Below are 25,399 nucleotides of genomic sequence, written 5' to 3'. Positions count from 1 at the left end.
AGAGAAATGTGGCAATAGTCACCTGTTATGCGCCAGATGTATGGGTCGGCCTTCAGAAGTGCACAGGGAGGAAGAAAAAGGGGAACCTCAAATGCTGAAGTGGAGGAAGGATAGGAGAAGGTGAACAAAGAAAGAAAAATGAAACAAAAAACAGTGGTGCGACTGTTCTGATGTCAACCACAGAAAATGCAGAACACATTCCGAAAAACACCCCAGACATGTCCCCCTTGGAAATGGAAAAAGAACAGCAAGAGTGTAGGCATGCAGCATGGAAGGGAAAAGATGCTGCAAAGATTGGGGCCCCAGGGTAGCCAAGCACAAACCCGCGAAAGTGCGGTGAGCCCCCTGGGGGTACAAAGCTGACATACAGAACAGTTATCAATATACAATTTTATCTGTGATGAACAATTAACAATCAGCACTTTAACTTCAGTTGATTTCACAATGGCAATTATTATAAGTTTTTTGCTGCTCATCGGTTCCTCCAATAATGCACCATAAAAGGTCACCATTTTCCATGGCTTTCAACTCAGAGAGAGCTTTTGTTGAAGTCAAATTTTTGTAGCCTAGATTGTTAAACTTAGTACAAGTAAGTGAAAGCTACAGTGGTTCTTTCACTATGTGGCAGAGCACTCACTATAATGAAACTTCTATATGGCTTTAAACTGTATTATAAACTAGAGTTGGAATATGAATCTGTCTTTCACAGAAATAAACCTCTGCAACTGAAACACCCTGTATATGTTTTGCTATCAATTTTTCTCCTTTCTTTTCTTTCAGAACACCCTGAATTAAGTAAGGGAGGGTATAAGAACTCACCAACATGCAAACAGCATAAGGAGACTTCAGAGCCATACGTGTCAGCTTGGCCACTAGCTTGGTAACTGCGAGCCTGTCTGATTTTCTAATGTGGTACAGCACTCCAAGAGCGTGGTACTGGACCATAACACTGAAAAACAATGGTTACAGAAATTCAAGATGATTGCTCACTAATGGGTTGGGTGTGCATACATACATGTATTAAGTTACAAGAAGTAACTGACTCTTGTCTATTATATTCTTAAATTAACTCGATTTACTACACATACTATGGATGTTAAATAATTCCTAATATTTTTGCAAAAGAAACAAGCCTGTGTACATCACCTTTTTTTTTTTTTTTTTTTTCACAATCTACATGGCACTTCTCATTCATTGACAAAGTGGTGTACATCAAATACAACAGATGGCGAAGGAAGAACCATTTGAAAAACACCACCTAAGTTTGACAGTATGAAACATTATCTCCATGGAGTTGGTAGCACATGGTGAACTTCTGTTTCCATCAATTTATATCAATATATTATGTATTTTGTGCATGATGTATACTGCATTTACCTAGATGTTGTTATAAGTTTTGTGTATCTTAAGTCTAATTCCACTAAATACAAACTACAATGTGAAAAATAGTCATTTGTTTTAAGAGGCGGTGTTGTTGCTAGCCTTTCTGGTATTTTGTGTGGATACTTGGGGAAGTCCTACAGATAGATGTTTAATGTAAGTATTTCGTTCATTTTTTCGACTTGTGAAATGATATTTACAGGTATGGTGTTCTGACTATAGCCATTTTACCTTTGCTTTTCATGATTCACAATAATTATATTTACCATATACAAGTATTGCAAGTTACACTATGGTATTATTTTTCAGTTTGTATTAAGTCTGGACAGGATGTAAGTGGAAGTTCTTGGCAAATTTAAGGGGAAGGCTTAATATGGATGTAAGTGTTACATTTTATTAAACTGTTCTTTGCATTTCAGATAAAAATGGCAGATGAAAGTGAAGATGATGGCTTATTTGCAGTTGAAGAAGTCATGGCACAAATATGTTACAGCAAATTTCCTGCCAACAAATCGGTAGTCAAAGACAAAAAGCCATCCTGCAGAAGGAGGTCTTGAATGATTCATATACTTTATTGTTAATAAATAATATTATGTAGCCTAGATATCAGCCCTCTTTTGCTACAGTAATACACATTGCACAAGGCCTATGCAAAAGCAGCTGGTAGAGTAAGTACAGAATATGAAATATAATTTTATTATTTCCTTATTCAAACATTTGTCAACAAAACTGAATTATTTCCAAAGATCATACTTCAGATTAATATATATTAATAATAAAATTATTGTTGTTCTGCACAGGCCCACTGTGCCAGCAAACGAGGGTAAAATAACTTGACTTACAATTAGTAGCAGAAATTCGCCTCAATACGAAGAAACTGGAAAGAAATTCAAGCTATTGATACATCATTTATCAATTAAAAAACAGACCTGGGCAATTTGGACAGTTCTCTGATGAATGTAAGTGAAACGTGCATACCGAAGGATATTTCTAATTTAATTTCAGATTCAGTAAACAATTTTATTATTTTCCCAGATAATTAATTCTTCAGTAATCCAATCAATATGGAAATGGGTAGCCAAGAAAATGTGGCACTCATTCTGCAGGAAAACTATACATAGCTCTGTGCAAGAAAAAATTGGTGTTCAGGAAGAGGACTCATTAAATCACTTACGAGAAATTCAGCCAGGTGCTAAGAAGATAAGAGGTAATCTCTTAGATGCCTCAGTTACATCAAAGAAAGTCAAATATCAAGACATTGAAGACAATTATGATGAAGATGATCCTGTTCAAATTCTAATTACAGTCTTTCAGAAAACCTGCATGACAAATTACACATCCAGGATCATGATTTTGTTCAAGGACCTACCATGAATGAAAACAATGAAAATCAAGATCCCCAACACACGGAAGAAGTTGGTAAAAGCACAAAGACAGCAGACACACCCCGGAGAAGGAGAAAACACTAAGAAAAAGGAATACTAGAGAGGAGTGGAAGAAAATTGATAATGAAAAGGAGACAGAACATGATGAAGCCTACCTAGTATATGAGCATGTTGGTCAAGGCAAAATAGGTCACAAAGTGGAAAGGCCTCCCAAGCAACTGGGACCTCGATGAATCTCAGATCTTTGTAATAAATCAAAGGTAAGGGCATACACTGATATAAGAGAAAAACAACAAGAAAAAATATTTTCCCGAAGGCATGAGTTGGGATCAGTGGAAGGTGTCCAGGGAAAGAATGCAAGTATGTCGGAACACATTCCTCAATACATCAGGTATAAACAAATGGATAATTTGATATAGGTTGGATGGAGATGATAAAACTTCAGCTAATCATTCCAGCCAAACAAATAATTTTATACTATCAGCATTGCTCATGCACCCATCTACAAAGAGGTACAGCAAGGAAGAAGTTAACTTCCTTGCAGACACCTTCAGGAAAATTCCAAAATTTCCCTCACACTTTGGTAGGCTTTCGCCAGCTAAGTTGTGCTTCAAGCCTATACTCCATTCATTGACTGGACACTCTGAATTTTATAAAGAAGATTGCCAAAAAGAAGAGAAGAAACCATTAAGCAGGCACTCATTCAATTCGGTGTTCACTGAAAAAAAAGAACATGGCAATATTTCAGTCACTAAAAGAGCAGTGTTAAAATTTTTCGCAGCTTTGAAGTAGGTAATGGAAAACTGTCTGAAGATTTGTACAAGGACCACATACAATATAAAGACAGAGCTAGGAAAGAGAAAACATGGACACTGATAAACCAAAATGTAACAAAGTTTATGTTTTTTCACAAGACACACAAGCTGTGACACTTGTTCCTTGTGTGAATGGAGTGGCAATGTACTGCAACATTAACTTGAATGTACATAATTTCACTATCTACAACCATGCAAGTCATGATGCCATGAACTGTTGGTGGGATGAAACACAAGGACATCTACATTATTCATCTTTTGCATCTTGTATTACTGGCAACCTAACAGAAATTCTCAGAGATGAATTAAAGCCAGTTACTCTATTGTCAGACAGTTGTGGCTACCAGAACAGAAACCATGTATTGTCTAATGCTCTTCTACACCTGTCAATGGAAAAAGTTGTTAACAATAAAACAAAGGTCTCTAGTCAAGGGGCACATGCACATGGAGCACAGCAGTGTACATTCCACAATCATCATAATTCTGAACCCGAAAAGAAGAACAAAAAACAAGGAGACATTAAGGAATTTCCAGCCCAGTCAGTATGCCAAGTGGACAGAAGAAACCAGTAAAGGTCCATTCCACAACACTGCAGAATTTATCAACTACAACATTTGCAGAAGTTATTCTCTGAAAAAGCATCAGCTTACGATTCTATTAGAGTAGAGGGAAACTCCAGTGACAGTGTGGTCCATGATCTCAGAGCCGTGAAATACAACTGCAACAGGACTGTAGAATTCAAGACCAATTTTGACAAGTTTTTGCCATTACCAAGACGACACCAAAAATTATCAAAGTGATGCCAGAATTCCCACATCTCCACTCAGTAAGGTTGAAAATAAAAGTCTATGTGAATGTATCTGCAAAAGTTGACAGAATACATTCCAGCTGATTGTCATCTATTTTATGATGACATTCCTGTGAAAAATGACTAGAACAAAAAAAAAAAAAAATGTAGGAAATTCAATCAGCACATATCTGACCTATGATTTAACATTTTTACAGGAATATATATTAAACTTTAGTGACAATATTTCATTACTGGTTTTGTCTACATATATTTTTATAAACAAAGCTAGAGTACTGTTTGGTAACTAAGCTATGAATATTAAGCAAACCACATAACTGACTATTATTTTTGTCTAGTTCTTACTGTAAACAAGTAAAGTTAGTTTAATTTGGAAATTGAGTGATTCACTGTAAACACTACCTATACCTCCCTAAATTGTATAGTGAACAGTAACAACACTGCCCATGCCCCATAAAATTATAGTTTTACCTCATAATCTTAAATTTGTAATGCACTTCAACCAACACCAGAGAATAAAAATATGGAAACTAAAACCTATTCAAATTTTAACAGGCTTTATGGAGCTTTTTTTTTTGTCTCTCCAGAAACTTACATAAATGTCATGAAGGTGGTGCTGTTTCTTAAGTGATGATATATATATACACACACACACACACACACACACACACACACACACACACACACACACACACACACAGAGAGAACATTTTCTCTCATTTTTATTGATAACTCATTTTGTAAATGTACCTGTCAGAATTAACAGCTTCTTGAGCTTCATTTACCCATCTTTTAATGACATCACCAGCTATTTTTGTGAGATGAAGACTACTCACAAGTGCAGCACTGCTGACAGCTGCATTTCTATCTACTATTGCTTGCTTCATGTACCGTTCTATGGCTTGCAGCATTGTAACCTAAAAAAAAATCCAATTCACAAATCATACAGGAAAAAAACACACTACAAATGCTGTAAGTATGCATTCAGCACATAAAGCATAAAATAATTACTTCTATACAGAAAACAGATTTCTTTAAGAAAGGAACCTACAAGTCTCAGTGAATATTATAATCAAGAATTGGTAAATTAGACAACTTGAGAAAAACTTAAAGTAAATTCAATTATTTAATGTGATTTATACTTACGAAAAAACAGAAGACAAATAATATTCTTTTACCTGTACAATATGTATCATTCCACTTAGGTTACATTCATGCTGGTAGATTGTTGATTATGTGCACAACGATGGAAAGAGTGTGTGTCTTTATTAATGTGGGCCTTCTTATTTCTTCAAGAGATAGGTACCTGCCTGTTGTGTCCTGATGTTCATTGTTCTGAGGTCTGTGGTTAATTGCTATTTGATTTCTACATCTCTTTTTGGTCTCAGTCTATTGACCTTTGCCCTACTGGTTGATAATCCATTCTTATTTTAGGCATTGTGTTTTTACTGCAACTTGTGACAGGATCTCTAAATTTATTTCTATACTCAAAGTAATGGGAAGGCAACCACTTATCTACAGCAGATCGAATGCATGGAGTACACAGAAACATGTAACATAACAGCATTCATACTAGCTTCTGAGCAACAGATCTTTTTCTAGCGAAAGTACACATATTCAAACAAACAAGCACAAAGACACCTGAGCACTTGTTCAAGTACTGTATGATTGTGAGCACGAATGTGTGTACTATGCAACAAAAAGAGCTATTACTGAAAAGGATGCTGATTTCCGTTAAGTGTTCCTGTGTTCAGTGCATTCGACCTCGTATAGGTGAGATGTTACTACTCTTTTATTGAATGTAATGCTCTACTTAGGAATCTCATTATTGTTATTTATTCCTATACTTCTTGATCTGCTTATTTGTGCTTTTCACTCCTAATTCTTGTCTCATTGTTTTAATCCATATCATCTTCTAAAAAACCTCATTTCCATGTTTCATTTGAGCTAGTGTTGTCTCACACCCATTAAGTACAGATGGTATTACCATTATTTTGTACAACTTTATTAAGATTTCTTTCTTCACCATTTTGTTCAATGTTCTGTATGTGGTTCCAATAACATAATGGCATCTTTCAAATTTTTCCAATATGTCTTTTTCATTTGTGAAGGGGCAGGTACTTCCCAAGAAGTTGAATTCATTGACTATTTTCTGGTTATCTGTTACAATTTAGCTTGGGACTGGCTATTGACTTTTAGAAGCCATGACTTTTGTTTCTTTGGTCAAAATTGTTAAGTTATAGCTTTTGGCAATAATATTTAATTTATACAAGGCTTTTTTGAAGGGTGTCTTTGCTCTCAGCTATAAGAAGTTAGTCATCAGCAAAGAATGTTATCATCTAATTCTGTTGGCTAGAGGAGGAGATTAGCGTGTAATGTCCCGTCAAAGGGATGGAGAAGGAAAGTGGTCATGCCCTTTCGAAGGAACCACCCCTGCATTTGCCTTAAGCAATTTAGGGAAGTCACAGAAATCAGAATGGTCAGACACGTGTTTGAACCATCGTCCTCACAGTGTGCTAACTACTGTGGTACCCCACTCAGTTCTGTTAGCTAAAGGTGTGGGTGTAAGACCATTTCAACCTATCATCAATACAGATATTAAAAACTATCAAAGAAAAACATCATCCTTGCTGTAAATCTAAATGTTTTGTTAATAGAGGGAAACATTCCACATGGGAAAAATATATCTAAAAACAAAGATGATGTGACTTACCAAACGAAGCGCTGGCACGTCGATAGACACACAAACAAACACAAACATACACACAAAATTCAAGCTTTCGCAACACACTGTTGCCTCATCAGGAAAGAGGGAAAGACGAAAGGAAGTCATATACAGACATAAGCAGATGTCTGCTTGTGTCTGTATATGTGTGGATTGATATGTGTGTGTGTGCGAGTGTATACCCGTCCTTTTTTCTCCCTACGGTAAGTCTTTCCGCTCCCGGGATTGGAATGACTCCTTACCCTCTCCCTTAAAACCCACTTCCTTTCGTCTTTCCCTCTTTCCTGATGAGGCAACAGTTTGTTGCGAAAGCTTGAATTTTGTGTGTATGTTTGTGTTTGTTTGTGTGTCTATCGACGTGTCAACGCTTTCGTTTGGTAAGTCACATCATCTTTGTTTTTAGATATAAATGTTTTGTTACTTTGACATTCCATTTTCTGGCAGTGGCAGTACTGCAATGTTGTTACAATTGCTGGACGAATCTTAAAAGTGTTTTAGGATATCTCTCCTGTCTACACTGTGAAAGACTTTCACTTAGCCAATAAAGAAAAGATGTTTTCACAATCACACTGTATATGTCTTTAGAAACTATATAAGAATAGGTATGAAATGAAACTATAAAATAAATATTTGGGAAGGTGAATGGAATACTTAGATTTGTTGGAAGGGCTCTGGGGAAAATGCAGTACATCTGTAAATGAAATCACATATGCAACACTAGTGTGGTGAATTGCGAAGTAACATTTTGGTATTTAGTATCCTTATCAAGTAAACACGACAACAAACATTGAACAAAAATGCTGAGTGATCTTAAAATGAGAATCTTTGGAAGGACAATGATGTAGTTGTCACGAAATCCTATTAGGTATATTTAGAGAGCCTGTATTCAAAGAAGACTGACAGTTACGCTGCCACTACTGAATATCTCACTTAGCGAGCAAGAGAATAGGACAGAGATTATGGTATGCACAGAGGCATTTAGACAGTACTGCCTCACTAAATACGCAAATTGCTAAGGACACTGATAACACTGGTATGAAGTACCCTCCACCAGTCACCAAACAGTGGCCCACAGATTATATATGCAGGTGTGCCAGACTAAATGCCCCATAAGGTCTGAACCAAGGATTTTGTTCTGTTGCTTACCACTTCTTTCATCAGTGCTAATTGTATGTTAATGTGAAAAATGTCAAAATGCGCCAGGGTTCAGAATTCAGGTTAAACTGTAGGTTACCTATAACTAACTAGATAAGTCAGCTAGAAGGTCAGAGGAAGGCAAATCCACACCACCTACAACAGGCACATGTCTATTACAGCACTGTACTGTTCAAACCAATTTTGGTTAAAGGACAGCTTCACTCATTATGGTTACAGAAAATCATGATCATTGTTGAAAATGATAATCTGTTGAACTCCGTGTACAGTCAAATAATAAAGAGTAAAGATACATAAACTCAATCAAAATCAATTTTACCGCAGCTTTCCTTCAGATATGTAATGCTTGAATTACAAAGCTCCATCCAAGTCTCATACCACTGATTGATATCCATGAAATTCAAGCTGAGATGGAAGTGAAGTAAAGGTACAGTAAAAATGAAGGCCACAATCAAGAATGAGTAAATCATTTTAACCAAGATTCATTCAAAGAAATGAAATACCACTAGACTAGATTTGGCAAACGAATCCCACTGCCCACTTTTCACAAGTGATGAGGTATTTGAATAAATGGAATCAGCAAAGTAGGTCAACGTACTATTATTATAACCCACAAAATAATTAGTATAGCTCTTCTGATGAATGTTTCCATCAAGCGGGAAGGATGCTGGTGTTTGCTAACACACAAATGGAACAACCAGTGAGGCACACTAGAGTGCTAGGTACATCACGTTTAAAACAATTTTTTTCGCTGGCTGAAATTGTCCCAAAAACCTCCAATAAATACTAATTATGTAGTAAGCTGTAATTTCAGAATCCGAAGTTTGAAACTTTAACAGTAACTTTATTTACTATTTATGCCAAGTAGATACACGTTTCAAATTTTTACTATCATTCAGAGTAGTTACAGTAATCGTGTATAACCCATTGCCAGTGATAAAGTCCTAGGACACCCTTAACAGTGCCAGTTATGTTGATAGTTGAAGTGGGATGATCTATTGCCCAACAAATCTCTGAAACAATTCTGAAGCAAATGACATGAAGTGCTTTCATCATTGCAGAAAGCAAGCTGAAGCCACAAGGGCTTAGGCCCGGGGAGAGTGATGGGTGCACCCAAACACTGTCCCACAAAATGACTGGCAGGTTTTACAGAAAGTGTCACCACTTCTTTCTCTAAGGAATTAATTTTTGAAACATAGCCTGCCACCAATTTCAAGAAAGTAGCCCAGAGCTTAGCTCTTGTCACTTCAACTTGATTCCAAAACTGAAGGAAGCACTTCATGGCATTCGCTTCAGAACTGTGACAGATTCATTGGGCACTAGACTGGTCCCATTGAACAATCAACATGACTGGCACTTCTGAGGGTATCCTATGAATTCTACTTCACTGGTAACAAGTTATACACAACGCTGGTGACTACTTTGAAGAACACTGAAACTTTGTAAAATGTATCTGTCTTGTATAATGTGTAAATTAATAGTTGCCACTCAAAGTTCTAACCATTGTAGATGACATATGAGATGTTTCTGTTTGTATGTTTCAGTTGCAGTTGTTGATTATACATTTTGTTTACAATAGGTCACTTACTTCATGTGAATGGTGGAACAAGTAAGTCTGAAGGGAACAATGTTTTGTACTGTGTTATATACTAGACCAAATAAGTTGTACATTTTTTTCTTTTGTGACAGATTCGTTGAGAACTTCGGAAGCCAACAAATGTGTCGTGACAAAAAAGGTATTTCTCTTAAACAAAGTATGCAGTGAAAAACTAATTTGCAGTATGGCCTGAGACCTAGGTGAGGTTGGAATGTGATGGTTGGTGAAGCTGACAATTTTTTAAAATACACTCCTGGAAATTGAAATAAGAACACCGTGAATTCATTGTCCCAGGAAGGGGAAACTTTATTGACACATTCCTGGGTTCAGATACATCACATGATCACACTGACAGAACCACAGGCACATAGACACAGGCAACAGAGCATGCACAATGTCGGCACTAGTACAGTGTATATCCACCTTTCGCAGCAATGCAGGCTGCTATTCTCCCATGGAGACGATCGTAGAGATGCTGGATGTAGTCCTGTGGAACGGCTTGCCATGCCATTTCCACCTGGCGCCTCAGCTGGGCCAGCGTTCGTGCTGGACGTGCAGACCGCGTGAGACGACGCTTCATCCAGTCCCAAACATGCTCAATGGGGGACAGATCCGGAGATCTTGCTGGCCAGGGTAGTTGACTTACACCTTCTAGAGCACGTTGGGTGGCACGGGATACATGCGGACGTGCATTGTCCTGTTGGAACAGCAAGTTCCCTTGCCGGTCTAGGAATGGTAGAACGATGGGTTCGATGACGGTTTGGATGTACCGTGCACTATTCAGTGTCCCCTCGACGATCACCAGTGGTGTACGGCCAGTGTAGGAGATCGCTCCCCACACCATGATGCCGGGTGTTGGCCCTGTGTGCCTCGGTCGTATGCAGTCCTGATTGTGGCGCTCACCTGCACGGCGCCAAACACGCATACGACCATCATTGGCACCAAGGCAGAAGCGACTGTCATCGCTGAAGACGACACGTCTCCATTCGTCCCTCCATTCACGCCTGTCGCGACACCACTGGAGGCGGGCTGCACGATGTTGGGGCGTGAGCGGAAGACGGCCTAACGGTGTGCGGGACCGTAGCCCAGCTTCATGGAGACGGTTGCGAATGGTCCTCGCCGATACCCCAGGAGCAACAGTGTCCCTAATTTGCTGGGAAGTGGCGGTGCGGTCCCCTACGGCACTGCGTAGGATCCTGCGGTCTTGGCGTGCATCCGTGCGTCGCTGCGGTCCGGTCCCAGGTCGACGGGCACGTGCACCTTCCGCCGACCACTGGCGACAACATCGATGTACTGTGGAGACCTCACGCCCCACGTGTTGAGCAATTCGGGGGTACGTCCACCCGGCCTCCCGCATGCCCACTATACGCCCTCGCTCAAAGTCCGTCAACTGCACATACGGTTCACGTCCACGCTGTCGCGGCATGCTACCAGTGTTAAAGACTGCGATGGAGCTCCGTATGCCACGGCAAACTGGCTGACACTGACGGCAGCGGTGCACAAATGCTGCGCAGCTAGCGCCATTCGACGGCCAACACCGCGGTTCCTGGTGTGTCCGCTGTGCCGTGCGTGTGATCATTGCTTGTACAGCCCTCTCACAGTGTCCGGAGCAAGTATGGTGGGTCTGACACACCGGTGTCAATGTGTTCTTTTTTCCATTTCCAGGAGTGTATAAAATGTATAATCCCATACTTTTAATTAATTCCTTGATATTAATCCTTATTTTCCTATTGTGATCTAACATTTCCAAGTTTTTAATAGTTTAAAGGAGTTAATACCATGAATATTCACAACCCAAAACTCCTTATTTCCATTGAGTTCCCATTAGTTTTTCGTGTTATATTTTGATAATATTTTGTGCCACTGGCAACATAAACCTCTAGTTGTTTTTTAATGCTCGTATCTCCCCCTTTTTAATAATATCACCAGTACATCACTGTGGTATCATGATGTTAATTAACTCCAATTCTTGAGTAACTTTTTTTAAGAGTCATACTATGGAGTCCCACTAATGAGTTTGAAAGGATGCATTGGTGCATACAACTGAAAGATCGTTTTCTGTCTATGAGTCATGCATACCCAAAGAATCACTGAATCATTTTCTTAACACAGGCATTGAAATATTATTATCCTCTGAGAAGTTGTACGAACCTTGATATGCAATCACTCAACATGATTTCACTTAAAGTAAGTAACAACTGCAAATTATCCAGTTACATTGGAAATGGGTGTCATTGTCTAAAGTCGTAAAAGTAAAGTATGCCACAGAGCAAGTGGAATCACGAACTGTGTATCAAAGTCTCCACTATCAGCTGTGTACCACAGTTCGCTGGAGAAGTGAAGTGCTCCAGCTATTAGAAAAATGTGCACATTATCCCCATTTTAAACAAAGCTTGCTCAACCAATGCACGAAATTATGGCCTATATTGCTGCCATTTGTGTGTTTTAGAATTCTGGAATAAGGACTTCCTTGCATATAGAACAGAGCATTTCTTTCTTAACGGAGAAAACCTTTGGACATAAAACTAACTGTGGCCATATGCCAAAAGAGTGACGTGAGACAGGCACTTAACAATATGTATGGATAATCTAGTAAACAATGTCAAACATTCCATGAGACTTTTCACAGATGATGCAATTATTTACAATGAAACAATACAAGCAAAAAATTGCAGAATAATCTGCAGAGAATCAACACACAGTGCAGGGTTATGCGACTGACCACCAAAATTAATAAATCCAATGTATTGTGCATAAATAGGCAGAAACACTCCTTATTGTGTGATTACATTAATGTAAACAAATCCTGGAAGCAATCATGCCCACTGAATATCTATGGGTCTGTGTACAGACTGATTTAAAGTGGAATGACCACATACATCTAGCTGCAGGTAAGACAGATGCTAAACAGAATCATTGGAAGGATCCTATAACCCATCCAAGGAGGAGACAGTTCACATAACCCCAGTTTGATCAATACTTGGCTATTGTTCATTGTTCAGTAACTTGGTATCCATACCATATAGAACTGATAGAACAAACAGAGAGGGTTCAAAGGAGAGCAGTGTGCTTTGTCACTGTTTATTAAGTTTGAAAGCATTATGGTGATGCTCATCCACCTCCAGTGACAGATGCTGTAAGAGAAGCATCATGCATTATTGTGTGGTTTACAGTTAAAATTCCTAGAGGAGTGAATAAATATATTGCTTCCTCCTACACAAGTCTCAGAAAAAATCATGAAGGTAAGATCATAAGAGTCAACCTCATGCAGATGCTTACTATCAGGAAAGGAGGAAAAGTGATTGGGGCACGTGAAGTGCCACCTGCCACACACCTTAAGGTGGCTTATGGAGTAGAGACTTAGGTCTTAAAAAAAGGTGGAAGAGGGGGGTGAGAGAAGAGGGGGGGGGGGGGAGAGAGAGTCTTGTGAACAATACAGCAGGTAATTGAGAATCACAGTGATTATCTACAATATGTCACACAAAATGAAAGAACTAATGCTTACAATATTAACTGAATACCCAACCCCCAACCTCACTTCCAAAATACAAAACATCCTCTCTCAATATTAATGCAGAACACATGTGGACGACCGTACATTTATGGGAAACAACAAGATTCATGGTGCACTCAGCATAAACAGTCACACTTTCCATAACCTGAAACACTATTAGAAATGCTATGACATGCACAATGTCCATAATAGATTTTTTATTTCTGGGTCACCAGTTTGCCGATTGGTTTGAGGTAGGCCCCTCAAATTCCTCACCTGTGCCAAACTCTTTATCTCATAGCAGCATGTGCACCTAATGTCTGTAAATACTTGCTGGAAATACCTAAATCTCTGCCTGCCACTAAAGTGGTTACCCTCGACACTCCCTTAAAGTACTAACAAAGTAATTTTTTGATGTCTTAATACTTCCTAGCATCCTGTCCCTTCTTCTTTCAATCTTTTCCATATTATTCTCCTTGTCAATTCTGCTGAGGACCTCTTCATTTCTTATCTTACCACTGCACCTAGTCTTCAGCACCCTTCAATAGCACTACATTCCAGACACCTAGATTCTCTTCGTATCTGTTTTCCCAATGTTTTCCTTAGCCAAATTGGTGGTGATCTATGATACTTGTAAATTTCTTTTGACCAGGAATACCCTCACAGTATTTTTAATGAGGACTACTGGTAGAAGGAAGTGAGCCCTATCTCAGATATAGAGGCCACCGGGAAAGGATTTGTGCACATATAACGTACCTACTTCCCTCTGGTTTATGGACCAGGAACAGCAGAGCGAACAAATTGTCCTCCAATTGATATTAGGATCCTACTCTATAAAATACTATTCTTTATTTACATCAACAGTGGCCAGAAACAAGTTCCTCTATGTCTACAGATTCCTCTGCTCACAGTAACTAACACTAAATCACTTAAGTTACAGAGCAAACACATACATTATTGAGACACATTATGTCATACAAATAAAGGTGCAACTTCCACCATAATGAAGATTTTCATTTTCTGCAGGCCACATAACAGAAAATGAAGTACACAGTATATGGCAGCCAATGACCACTTATGACAATTACTATGCATAAACTTCTCTAAACTGTGATAAGTCTAAAGAATGATTAATTCACAATGCAGCAGAGTGTACACAGTCTTGCAACTTTCTGACAGATTAATACTGTTTCCACATCAGGATTAAACTGAAACCTTGCTTCTTGTACACAGTGCTCTTACCGACATAAGCTCTTCATTCCTGACTAACAATCTACCCTGAAGTCTCTATTTGGCCAGTACTTCTCTTTCTCTGCTACTTTAAATACTTCACAGAAATTTGCCAGTTTACTTTGCTTGGCAAGCACTCCCTGACCAGAGCATTTTGCAAAGAAGTGGATTAGCCACAGCCTACAACTTCTGTTACATTGGAAAGCAAGGTAGGTAAGGTGTTGGCAGTATTGGATATCTGAGGGCAGTTGTGCTCTGTGTATAGAAAGCCTAGCCTGTTAGAACACTGCTCCCAAATGGCAAGAATACAGGCACCAGCCAGGTACACAGATTTAATCCATCAGGAAGTTTAAGGATACAGTACTTTCTATAATCACTCCGGGCACCATATGAATGCTGAAAACAGACACAAAAACAGTAGGCATCAATTAATTCTCTACGTACTTCGATTAAGGCAAGCTGAATGATAACTACAAAATGACAATACGTTCCGAGTGTAAAATAAGCCATTTATCTGAGGGACAAACATCTAGGTTAAATTCAAATCTCTCAACCAGTACGATGCTCTTTATAGACTCACGTCCGTGATGCTGCACAGTGCTCTTATAGCAGCCGCTCTGTATAAATCTTCTTTTCCAGTCATATCCTTAGTCAGACTTGAGGTCACAATAATGACGTCCTCTGCGATGGATGAGAGCTCCTTTATACCTAAATATACCATTCGACGTAAAATAACGTCACGAGATTGGAATAATTTGGTCATCGCAAAAAATGTTTCGGTGGCCTCTGTTGTGCCCAGCTGCTCGCCCTGGACAACAAGAAAAGTAAGAAACATGATTGCGTTTATTCAGAGTCGTAAAACATATCCAGAGTCGTAAAACAACTCAACTTTAACACTGTTTCCCACCTGGTTGAGCAGATAAAGTATCTTTGTAAGTATGTGTGTACATTTTCTTGGGTTCACCGGCGTGTCATTGAAGGTTCGGGCTTCTTGCAGAACTGTGGTCTTCTCAATATTCTGAAATGGGTTTCCGCCACCTACAACATAATATTTGTTTCACGACGACACAAACATTAACCTAAAATGTAGAAGTTGTTAATCTATGAGCGCTAACGTATACGTAAAGGTTTGTGGAGGCTGTGAATACCTTCCTCTTCTTCTTTTTTCTCTCTCTTAAATGAATTCATATCTACCTTACAATATACACAACTCAATAGCTTTTACACGCTCTTTCACACATCTACTATCTTTGACTTACACGTCAACTTCTTTCTCGCCATTCGAAAACACTACTTGCCACAACAGACGATACCAACAACAGTGTGACCAACGTCACTCGAAGCATCAAAATCGAAAAGTTAGAATATCGTTGACCGTAATTTCGCAAGAAAACAAATCATCCCAATGAAACTGTATAGACTTGCTATCGACTTGACAGTACGGAAGGAACATCAAAATATACCACAATGCATTTCAAATGGTAGCAGTAACACAAGACGTCACAAGCAGGTATAATCCAAACATAAAGAGAGAAATTCCAATAAGTGAAACAATAATGTACTTACAGCCAGTAACAACCACAGAACTGCAAACTGCTATCAGTAAACTAAAGTGCAAAAGGTCCTGTGGATTTCGTAATATCCCAGACAACATTGTTAACTGTAATACTGATAACACAGGCGGTGACTCCTACGCTCCAGGAATGTTTTCAAGCAGCTATGTTAGTGCCCGTGTGTAAAAGTGGTGATAAGTTTGACATTAGATATTACAGACCACTGTCACTATTAACCATATTTTCAAAACTAGTTGAATGTATAATGTATGACAGATTACTAGAGATTTGAAACAAAAAGAAAGTTATTGTTAATGCAAAGAATGGTTTCAAAAAGAGAAAGTCGGCAGAAAACAACTCTATTCAGCTTCCTGAAACATTTTTTTGGAAGCTATAGAGGATAATCAACTAAAGTGTGACTTGTCTTTGACGTTTTGCAAAGACACTGACCTTGTAAATCACGATTTACTACTTTTAAAACTGTATAACTATTGTGTCTATCGTGTTACTTACGAATGCTTCAAGTCATATTCATCTGATTGGAAACAAAAAGCGGAAATTTTGTCAAGAAGGTTAACTGTACCATTCTGAATACAAACAAGTTAATTGTGAGGTGCCCCAGGGTTCAGTATTGAGTCCCCTGTTATTCTTGGTTTTTTAATTAGCACCTACCACAACATTTTCTGGCAGAAGCTACTGTTTTATTTGCAGATATATCAGATTCTTTGTGACATGGAATGGTGATTTTGAGTTGCAGCAGAAGAGTGAAAAAAGACACTAAAACTAACAGAAGAAAAGCTTAAAGACAAATGACAAACACATAAATGTCGAATTGTTAATGACAAGAAAATTGTATGTATGAATTTCAACTACATACGAAATGAAGATAGAACGAATGTACAGGTTGCATTAGGGAGCAGCGAAATTCACTAAAAAAATCATATAAAATCGCATCATGTTTAGTAGGCTGTATTTTGCCAATAGTGAACATTGTCTACAGTATATATATAATAAATAGTGATTAAAATTACATTTCATTGTGAATAAGTTAGTTAACAGATACTGCAGTTAAGTGATTACATAGTTCTAGTTTCCAGTGGAAATAATTGACTTCTTACATTACATCATACACCTGAAACACTAGCCCATAGGTATGAGTTTTGACGCTCATAAATAAGGAAAACTCGTATAGTGTAAAGAAAGTTAAGTGATTTAACTCTATATTTAAGTGTTCAATCTGTGTTGCAATCAGTGATAAATCTGGACTTTGCTGTAGGGTAGTCAAATAGGGAGTGGTATGTGACTTGGAATTCCACTAGGATGACTTTGGTAGGGAATTGAATGGGGAACTCAATGAGGCTCCCCCATGGAACTGTAGCCTCTGCAAAAAATAAAAAGAGTTTCGCTGAACAGGTGGCAAAGGTTTATGCCCTTCAGAATGAATTAAGTTAACTGAAATTTGAACTAAAGAGGTTGAATGGGGAGAAAGATGAAGCTAACTGGGTAACGATAGCGAGTGAGAGGCAAAAAGGGAACAGCTCTTGAACTTTGGGTTGTTGCCTGAAGTAGGGCAGAAAGAGCCTCATCCAGTGCAGCTCACAGAAGGGTGCAACAGACTTCTAGCAAAGTTACTAATTGTAGGTACCAAAAGAGAGAAGAAAGAAATGTATCTTGCTACTGGGTAATAGCTATGGCAGGGTTGTAGGCAAGATGGTACAGGACAAATTAGGAATGGGGTGCAAGGTCACAGGTATTGTGGAGCAATAGGGAATTTGTGTAAATATTTTGACAAAGAGTATTAGGTTATCCAGTAGATGGAACAGGGAACAGTCTGGCTATAGACGGAAATTGTATTATTAGGGATGAAACAGATGAAATAGGAGTAGCAATTCCATACACAATTATGAATTCTATGGGATCCTATGGTGCCATGACCGTCCCTGGATTAACACTACACTGAGATGTGTGAAATCTGACAAAGGAACATTCCCAAGTGTCAATAAATGATCTTGATGAAACTTGACCGGCGTTTATAAGGGGAAAATACTGTAAAATGTTTCTTTTTGTTTGTGGGCAATTTCAATTTTAAGAGTTAAAACAGATCCCTAAAGGTAATTAGGAGTACTAGGTTTTAAGACAATACCTTTGAAACGATGACATATAAGAAATGTTGCTCATTTGCAAGTTGATAAGTAATTAACATTGTTGAAAACTGTATACCAGAATCCTGTAATAATCTGAAAATTGTCAAAGTACTCCACTACCACTAATTAATTTAAAAAAAATGAAACTTTTGTTATGATACAAATTAAAGAAGCTTTCAAACTACATACATATTTGAAAAATAACATTACAGAATGTCTGTCAGAGTATTTTCAACATAACTAAATAAAATATCTAAACATTCATGATTAGTCTACTTATTTAGTTTCCTTGAATTTGTTTTATGTTTAAAATGTTACTTTAAGCCTTACATTATTTTCTTGTTTTTTAGGTTACCATTTCACATGTGGATATTTCCTTAATTCAGAATAATAAGGAACACATTATTATGATACAAAGTCATGATACAACGACAGACTTTAATAAATGCTTAAAACATAACTTTTTCTTGGATCTTGAACATAAAATGAACGAAATTTCTTCATATAATATACACAACAGAGAACACAACATAAAACAAAATTCAGCAGGATTTCAAATTTTTGCAGGTGATTCTCTAAATACCCTGATTTGTATCAGCCATATTTCAGTATATTGGTAATCCATGGTGAGAAGAATTGATTATCCACTAGTGTCTGCAGCTTAATTATATTGATTCCCAAGTGGAGACTGACGTCAAAATAATTCAGCCGAACTAGATTTGAAAAAACTACTCACAAATGTTCTTCCAAGATCGAAAGGCATATACCTATCACATCTGTACCTGTGCTGACAACAGATGAACAAGTTCCTTGTCTTCAGGCTCCATATGGTTCTTTCACTGCCATAAGAATCATACAATAGTAAAGGTTTTTCTCCCTTACTAGGAAATAAAAACTCCTTCAAATATCTTTTGACCTGGTCATACGTTTGTTTTCTAAATTTCGATGCTGTCACAGAGACATTTGAGGCTTCAAGAAGAGATTCTCGAATTCTTGGTCCAAATTTATCATTAGTTGCTTTCAAAACCACGAAGTGGTTAGTGTGAGAAAACCGTTTTGACCATCATACTCGATGACGTGAAACTTATTTATCTGGTGATACCAGAGGATTCAACAGCACTGGTACAGACATGGTAGGTATATGGCTTTCGATGTTGGAAGAGTTTAGTGAGAAGATTTTCCAGCTCTAGTTCTGATGAATGACTTTGATGTCAATTTCCACTTGAGAAACAATGTAATTAAGGTGCAATCACTAGTAGATAATCATTCTTTTCCCCACACCTTACCATGTCTGAAATATGACTTATACGCATAATGGTATTTAAGAGGAACAATTTGAAATTCTGCTGAATTTTGTTTCATTTTGTATTCTCTGTCATGTATACTATTTGAAGAAATTTCGTTGATTTTATGTTCATGGTGTAAGAAAATGTTATGTTTGAAGCATTTATTGTAAAGTTTTGTATCATAATAATGGGTTACTTATTATTTTCAGTTAACAAAATACACATATATGAAATTTTAAACCTAAAACTAAGAAAGATGAAGAAAATGTAAGAAGTAAAATAACAATTTAAAACGTAAAACAAATACAGGGAAAATAAATAACTACGCTAATAATGAATGTTGAGCTATTTAAATTATGTATGTTAAAAATTCTCTTATAGACATTGTGTAAAGCTTGTTTTCCAAATATGGTTTTCCAGAAATCAACTTTATTACACATGGATGTATGTAGTTTGAAAGCTTCTTTATACATACATACATACAAACATTTATCCTTGTTCCATAGACCATAAATACGATATTTCGTAATGAGTTGGAATGCATCACTTCAACATAAGTTTTCTTTACACAAAATAATTAATTAATTAATTTTTTTACAGTTGCTACTTCATATCTAAGAATTCATCTATTGAATAGAAGGAGTTGTCATTCAGAAATTATTTTAATTCACTTTTAAATGTTGGTTGGCTATCTGTCAGGTTTTAATACTATATGGCAAATGACCAAAGATTTTTGTGACAGCATAATTCACCCCTTTCTGTGCCAGTGTGAGAGTTAGTCAAGAATAGTGAATATCATCCTTTCTTCTACTGTTGTAGCTGTGCACTTCGCTGTTATTTTTGAATTAGGATGGGTTATTAATGACAAATTTCATAAGATAATATATGTATTCCGAAGGTACTGTGAATATCCCGAGTTCCTTAAATGTCTGCAAGGTGATCTAGGGTGGGGTCAAACTATTATTCTGATCACACGCTTTTATGCAGTGGATACTTCCTTTCTTAATGACGAATTGCCCCAAAATATGATGCCATATGGAAGCAGTGAATGAAAATAGATGTTGTAGGCTAATTTACTGATATGTTTATCACCAAAATTTTCAATAACTCTAATAGCATAAGTAGCTCAACCTAACCATTTCAGCAGATTATCGATGTGTTTCTTCCAATTCAATTTCTCATCAGTGCACACAACTAGAAATTTTGAACATTCTGCCTTAACAACAGACTTCCGTTCATAGTCTATATTAATCAATGGTGTTATGCCATTTACAGTACAAAATTGTATAAACTATGTTTTCTCAAAATTTGGTGAGAGTCCATTTGCAGAGAACCATTTATTAATTTTCTGAAAGTCATTATTTGCTATTTCCTCAGCTGATTCTTGCTTTTCGGGTGTGATTACTACACCTATATCCTCAGCAAAAAGAACTAGTTTTGCATCTTCGTGAATATAGAGTGGCAAGTCGTTAATACATATTAACAACAACATGGGACCAAAACTGAATCCTGTGGGACACCATTCTTGATACCTCCCCAGTTAGAGGACTTGTCTGGTTTTTGCAGACTATCTGTACTGTTAATTTCAACCTTCAGCATTCTTCCAGTTAAGTATGCATTAAACCATTTGTGCACTGTCCCACTCATACCACAATACTTAAGCTTATCTAGAAGAACTGCATGACTCACACAATCAAAAGCCTTTGAGAGATCACAACGTATCCCTGTGGGTGATGTTTGGCTATTCTGTGCATTTAATATTTGATCAGTGAAAGCATATGTAACATTTTCTGTTGAAAAGCCTTTTTGAAAACCAATTTGAGACTTTGTTAGTACTTCATTTTTGCAAATACGTGATGCTACACTTGAATACATTACTTTTTCAAGAATTTTGGATAAAGCTGACTGAAATGAGATTGGGTAGTAGTTGTTAGCTTCAGATCCATCCCCTTTTTTATGCAATGGCTTAACAATAGCACATTTCAGTCTATCTGGAAAAAAGCCCTGTGTCACATATGTGGCTCAGAATCCTACTTACTTGTTGGGAACAAGCTTTTAGTACTCTGTTAGAAATGCCATCAATTCCATGTGAGATTTTACTTTTGAGTGGATTATTATATTCCTAATTTCAGTAGGAGAGGTGGGTTGAATTTCAGTTTTATCAAATTGCAGAAGTACTGCCTCTCCAATACTGCCTTGCATTTCCTAATGAATAACCGGATTCTATTTTCTCTAAAACACTTAAAATGAATATTAAAAATGTTTTCTACTTCTGACTTCTTGTTAACAAACTTTCTATCGTGTTTGATAGAAATACAGTCTTCCTGTGCTCTTGGTTGCCCTGTTTCCCTTTTCACAATATTCCAAATTGTTTTAATTTTATTATCAGATGTGCTAATCTCAGACATAATGCACATACTTCTGGACTTTTTAATAACTTTTTTAATACAGTGCAGTAATTTTTATGATGTTTCACTGTTTTGGGATCATTACTCCTCCTAGCTATAAGATGCATTTCCCTTTTCTGTTTACAAGATATTTTTATCCCTTTAGTAAGCCATGGCTTTTTACATGGTTACTTACAATTATATTTCACTGTTTTCTTAGGGAAACTGTTTTCAAATATACCCACAAAGGTATTATGAAATAGGTTAAATTTTAAATTAGCATCATGTTCCCTGTACACCTCATTCCAGTTTAACTGTTGCAGGCTTTACCTAAAATTTTGAATAGTTAAATCGTTAATGGAATGCACTATTTTGGAGGACTGTTCTGCTTTACTGTATGAAGCTATATCATATGCAGTAATTAGCTGTGCATCATGATCAGACTGACCATTCTTCACAGGAAAAGTTTTTAATTGATTAAATTTATATTGTTCTATGAAAGCGTTATGTATCAGTGTGTTGCTTTCCTGTACCACCATAGTAGGAAAATCAATAACGGATGTCAAATTGAAAGAACCAAAGAATACTTCAAGGTCAAGCTTTTTATCGGACTCTTTCAGAAAATATAAGTTGAAATCCTCAGAAACAATAATTTGCTTTCCTTTTCTCACAGGTAGCACAACAAAGAATCCAAGTTTTTCAAAAATAGTTGAAAATTTCCCAATGGGGACCTATTCATTGCTACAATTATAAAAGTGCCATTATTTAGTTTAAACTCAGGTGCACATGATTCAATATGTTGCTCTATGCAAAAGTTTTAGTTTCCAAATTTTTCACACTATGACTGATTTTAACATATATAGCAACTCCTCCTCTCTCCTTAGTGTCTCTACTTACATGTGCTGACAGCTTATGTCCACCTACATTTACCATTTCCATACCTGTGACTATATGATGTTCAGACAGGCATAGTACATCTAGTCCACCCTCAGTTTTTAAATCTTCTAAACAAACAAGAAACTCATCTACTTTGTTTTTTAATCCCCTGATATTCTGATGCAATATATTAACATAATTTTTCAATGTGCTTTTACGTGAATCTTGTGACATACTAACATTATTTTTCACTGTACCATTACGAGAATCTTGTGATAGTTTCAGATATCTAGTACCTGCCTGTCTGAACTTATCATTAAGCTTAATTTCAATAAATGTAGGATGACTGGACACTGATCTTAGCCTAAAAAGTGCTCCAATGACATTCAGTGCTCCCCCCTTAAAAATTTCGCTATCATCCCAGCCAGTTTCCCCTTCCCTTTCCTACTGAGATGCAGACCGTGTCTTGTGAAGTCCCATCTACTAATACCATCAACAGGAACCAAACCTATGCCTGACAAAGTAGCCACCTGAAGAAGCTGATCTAGCTCCATATTGACCCTCCTGACAGAGCTGTTCAATTGGGGCCAGTCATGCTGCATGAAAGCAGGAACCAAGCCAACAATTGTAAAGTTCGATGCAGATGTTATTTTTGCCAGGTCACACTCAATATTGTAGCCCTGATCCCTATCAATACTGTTTACTGCTCCACCCACTAGTACAATATGATCCTTTAATTTATATTTTAACAAAAGTTTCATTTTTCAAGATTAATTAACGATGGTGGAATACTTTGAAACATATCAGATTATTACAAAATTCAATTACACAGTTTTCAAGAACGTTAATTACTTATTAATTTGTAAATGTGCAACATTTCTTATATATCACGTTTCAGAGGTATTCTCTTCAAACCTAGTATGCCTAATTACCTTTTGGGATGTGCTTTACCTCATAAAATTGAAATTGGGTTCAAACAAAAAAACTACATTTAACATTATTTTACCCCCTGTACATACCTGTAAAGTTTCATCAAGATCGTTTATTGACATTTGGGAACGTTCCCTTGTGAGTTGATGACTGAAATGAAATCCCATATGAATGCAGTACCTGTTGCAATAATTGGGAGGTGGGAATATAGTAGATATGGCCTAAACCATATTAAGAGATGTACTGTCTCTAATGAACTTGATGTCGAAGTGGTGTTAAACTGAATCTTCCTTCCTTTTTTCAGTAAGTGGTGTTAAACTGAAACTTCCTTCCTTTTTTCAGTAAGTGAAGATAGGTTGGCTGAATTCTTGCAGAAAATTTGTGGCCACCCAATTCATCAGAATATTAGAGGCTGCAGTAATAAGATAGATCTTATTGTCTGTATAGAAGCTTTAGAGACCTCTGAAAATATATATTAGTACATTCTGTGCCTATATGAGTACAACATAACAACATGGTTAGAAATTTCAGACACAATTTTCATCTGTGATTTAATTTGAAGAGTACAATTAATATTTTCTTTAATAATAAAAAAGAGACTTGCATAATATGTAAGCTCAGAATGTTTATAGATCTGGAAATATTTACCATTTTTGTCTTACCGCATTCTCTCTTCTCTTTGTGCATGATCGCTCGTCCTACCCTCTATTTCTACAGATCTGTGTAATTATGGAAGTTATCATTTTAGAAAATAAAAATAAATATGACTAATTAGACTTATTGTGTTGTGGTTATTTACTTCTCTGTCACTAATGGTATATTTGTATTTTAACATGTCAAAGAGTTTGTTTCATGATTAGAATTAGTCAGCCTAGTCATAATGTATTTAACCTTTGTAATGGTTATCCCAATGAGATAACTAATGATTCAGAAATTATGTAGAACCTGCTTATTGTTTCTTTAATTATGAAGTCGAACAGAACAGTGCAAAAATGACTGGTGCACATAACATATTTAAAATTCATGGTTGCAGGATAATTACCAAACCAGCTATTTCTAAAACACAGTATTTTGTGATTTCATTTAATACTTGGTCTGAGACATCAGTGTAACATTTACATTAGAAAATGTTACATATAAAAGATTAGACTCAAGCATCTTACTCATGTAGAAATAATATAAGAAAAGTAGTTGTTACATTTATTAAGGCAAAATAGATGAAGTAGAATTGAGAGAAGTAGATTCTGTGGTGATAAGCACATGGAAGGATGTTCTTGTAAATTAATACTGAAAAAATAGTTCATTTTTATAGATGTAGATGATGCATATGATCTGCACAGGCATCTGCCAGGTGTCATTACAAATCTCGCTTCAATGGGCAATGAAAATGTATCCAGTTTAGTGCACAGGCGATGACTTCTAGTAGTCTAGGAACTGAATGGATTACCACGAGTGTCTGCTAGATACTGCTTCTCATACAATTGAGAGCTCATTCCCTCTTGTACCACTTTCTCAGCTAAAAGTTGATCTTTGTATCAATATAGCATGGCTTTTCTAGTACCAGTGTGCTACAAAAGTCAGAAGACCGACATCTCTCCCATTCCCACACCTAAAGAAACACGAACTGAACCTAAC

The 25,399-nt window shown here is 36.9% G+C and overlaps 1 protein-coding gene across 2 annotated transcripts in view; it reads right to left on the bottom strand.

Moving 5' to 3' along the window:
• The window catches only part of LOC126473806 (coatomer subunit gamma), a 107,942-nt gene extending 92,049 nt beyond the window's left edge, over window positions 1–15,893 (bottom strand). The window contains exons 1-5 of one of the 2 annotated variants that reach the window (XM_050101109.1): window positions 15,737–15,893; window positions 15,496–15,626; window positions 15,169–15,396; window positions 5,139–5,305; window positions 820–949 (exon numbers count right to left, since the gene is read on the bottom strand). In XM_050101109.1, coding sequence (XP_049957066.1) covers window positions 820–949; window positions 5,139–5,305; window positions 15,169–15,396; window positions 15,496–15,626; window positions 15,737–15,776 — 696 coding nt within the window. In that variant the 5' untranslated portion in view covers window positions 15,777–15,893. The remainder of the gene's footprint in view (window positions 1–819; window positions 950–5,138; window positions 5,306–15,168; window positions 15,397–15,495; window positions 15,627–15,736) is intronic. The other variant, XM_050101118.1, reaches the window with a different exon arrangement.
• Window positions 15,894–25,399: the final 9,506 nt, after the last annotated feature.

The sequence above is a fragment of the Schistocerca serialis genome, chromosome 1 (assembly GCF_023864345.2).
Source record: "Schistocerca serialis cubense isolate TAMUIC-IGC-003099 chromosome 1, iqSchSeri2.2, whole genome shotgun sequence".
In the NCBI taxonomy this organism is placed as follows: domain Eukaryota; kingdom Metazoa; phylum Arthropoda; class Insecta; order Orthoptera; family Acrididae; genus Schistocerca; species Schistocerca serialis.
Note: the sequence above shows the minus strand (reverse complement) of the source record. Positions and strands in the feature narration are given on the sequence as shown.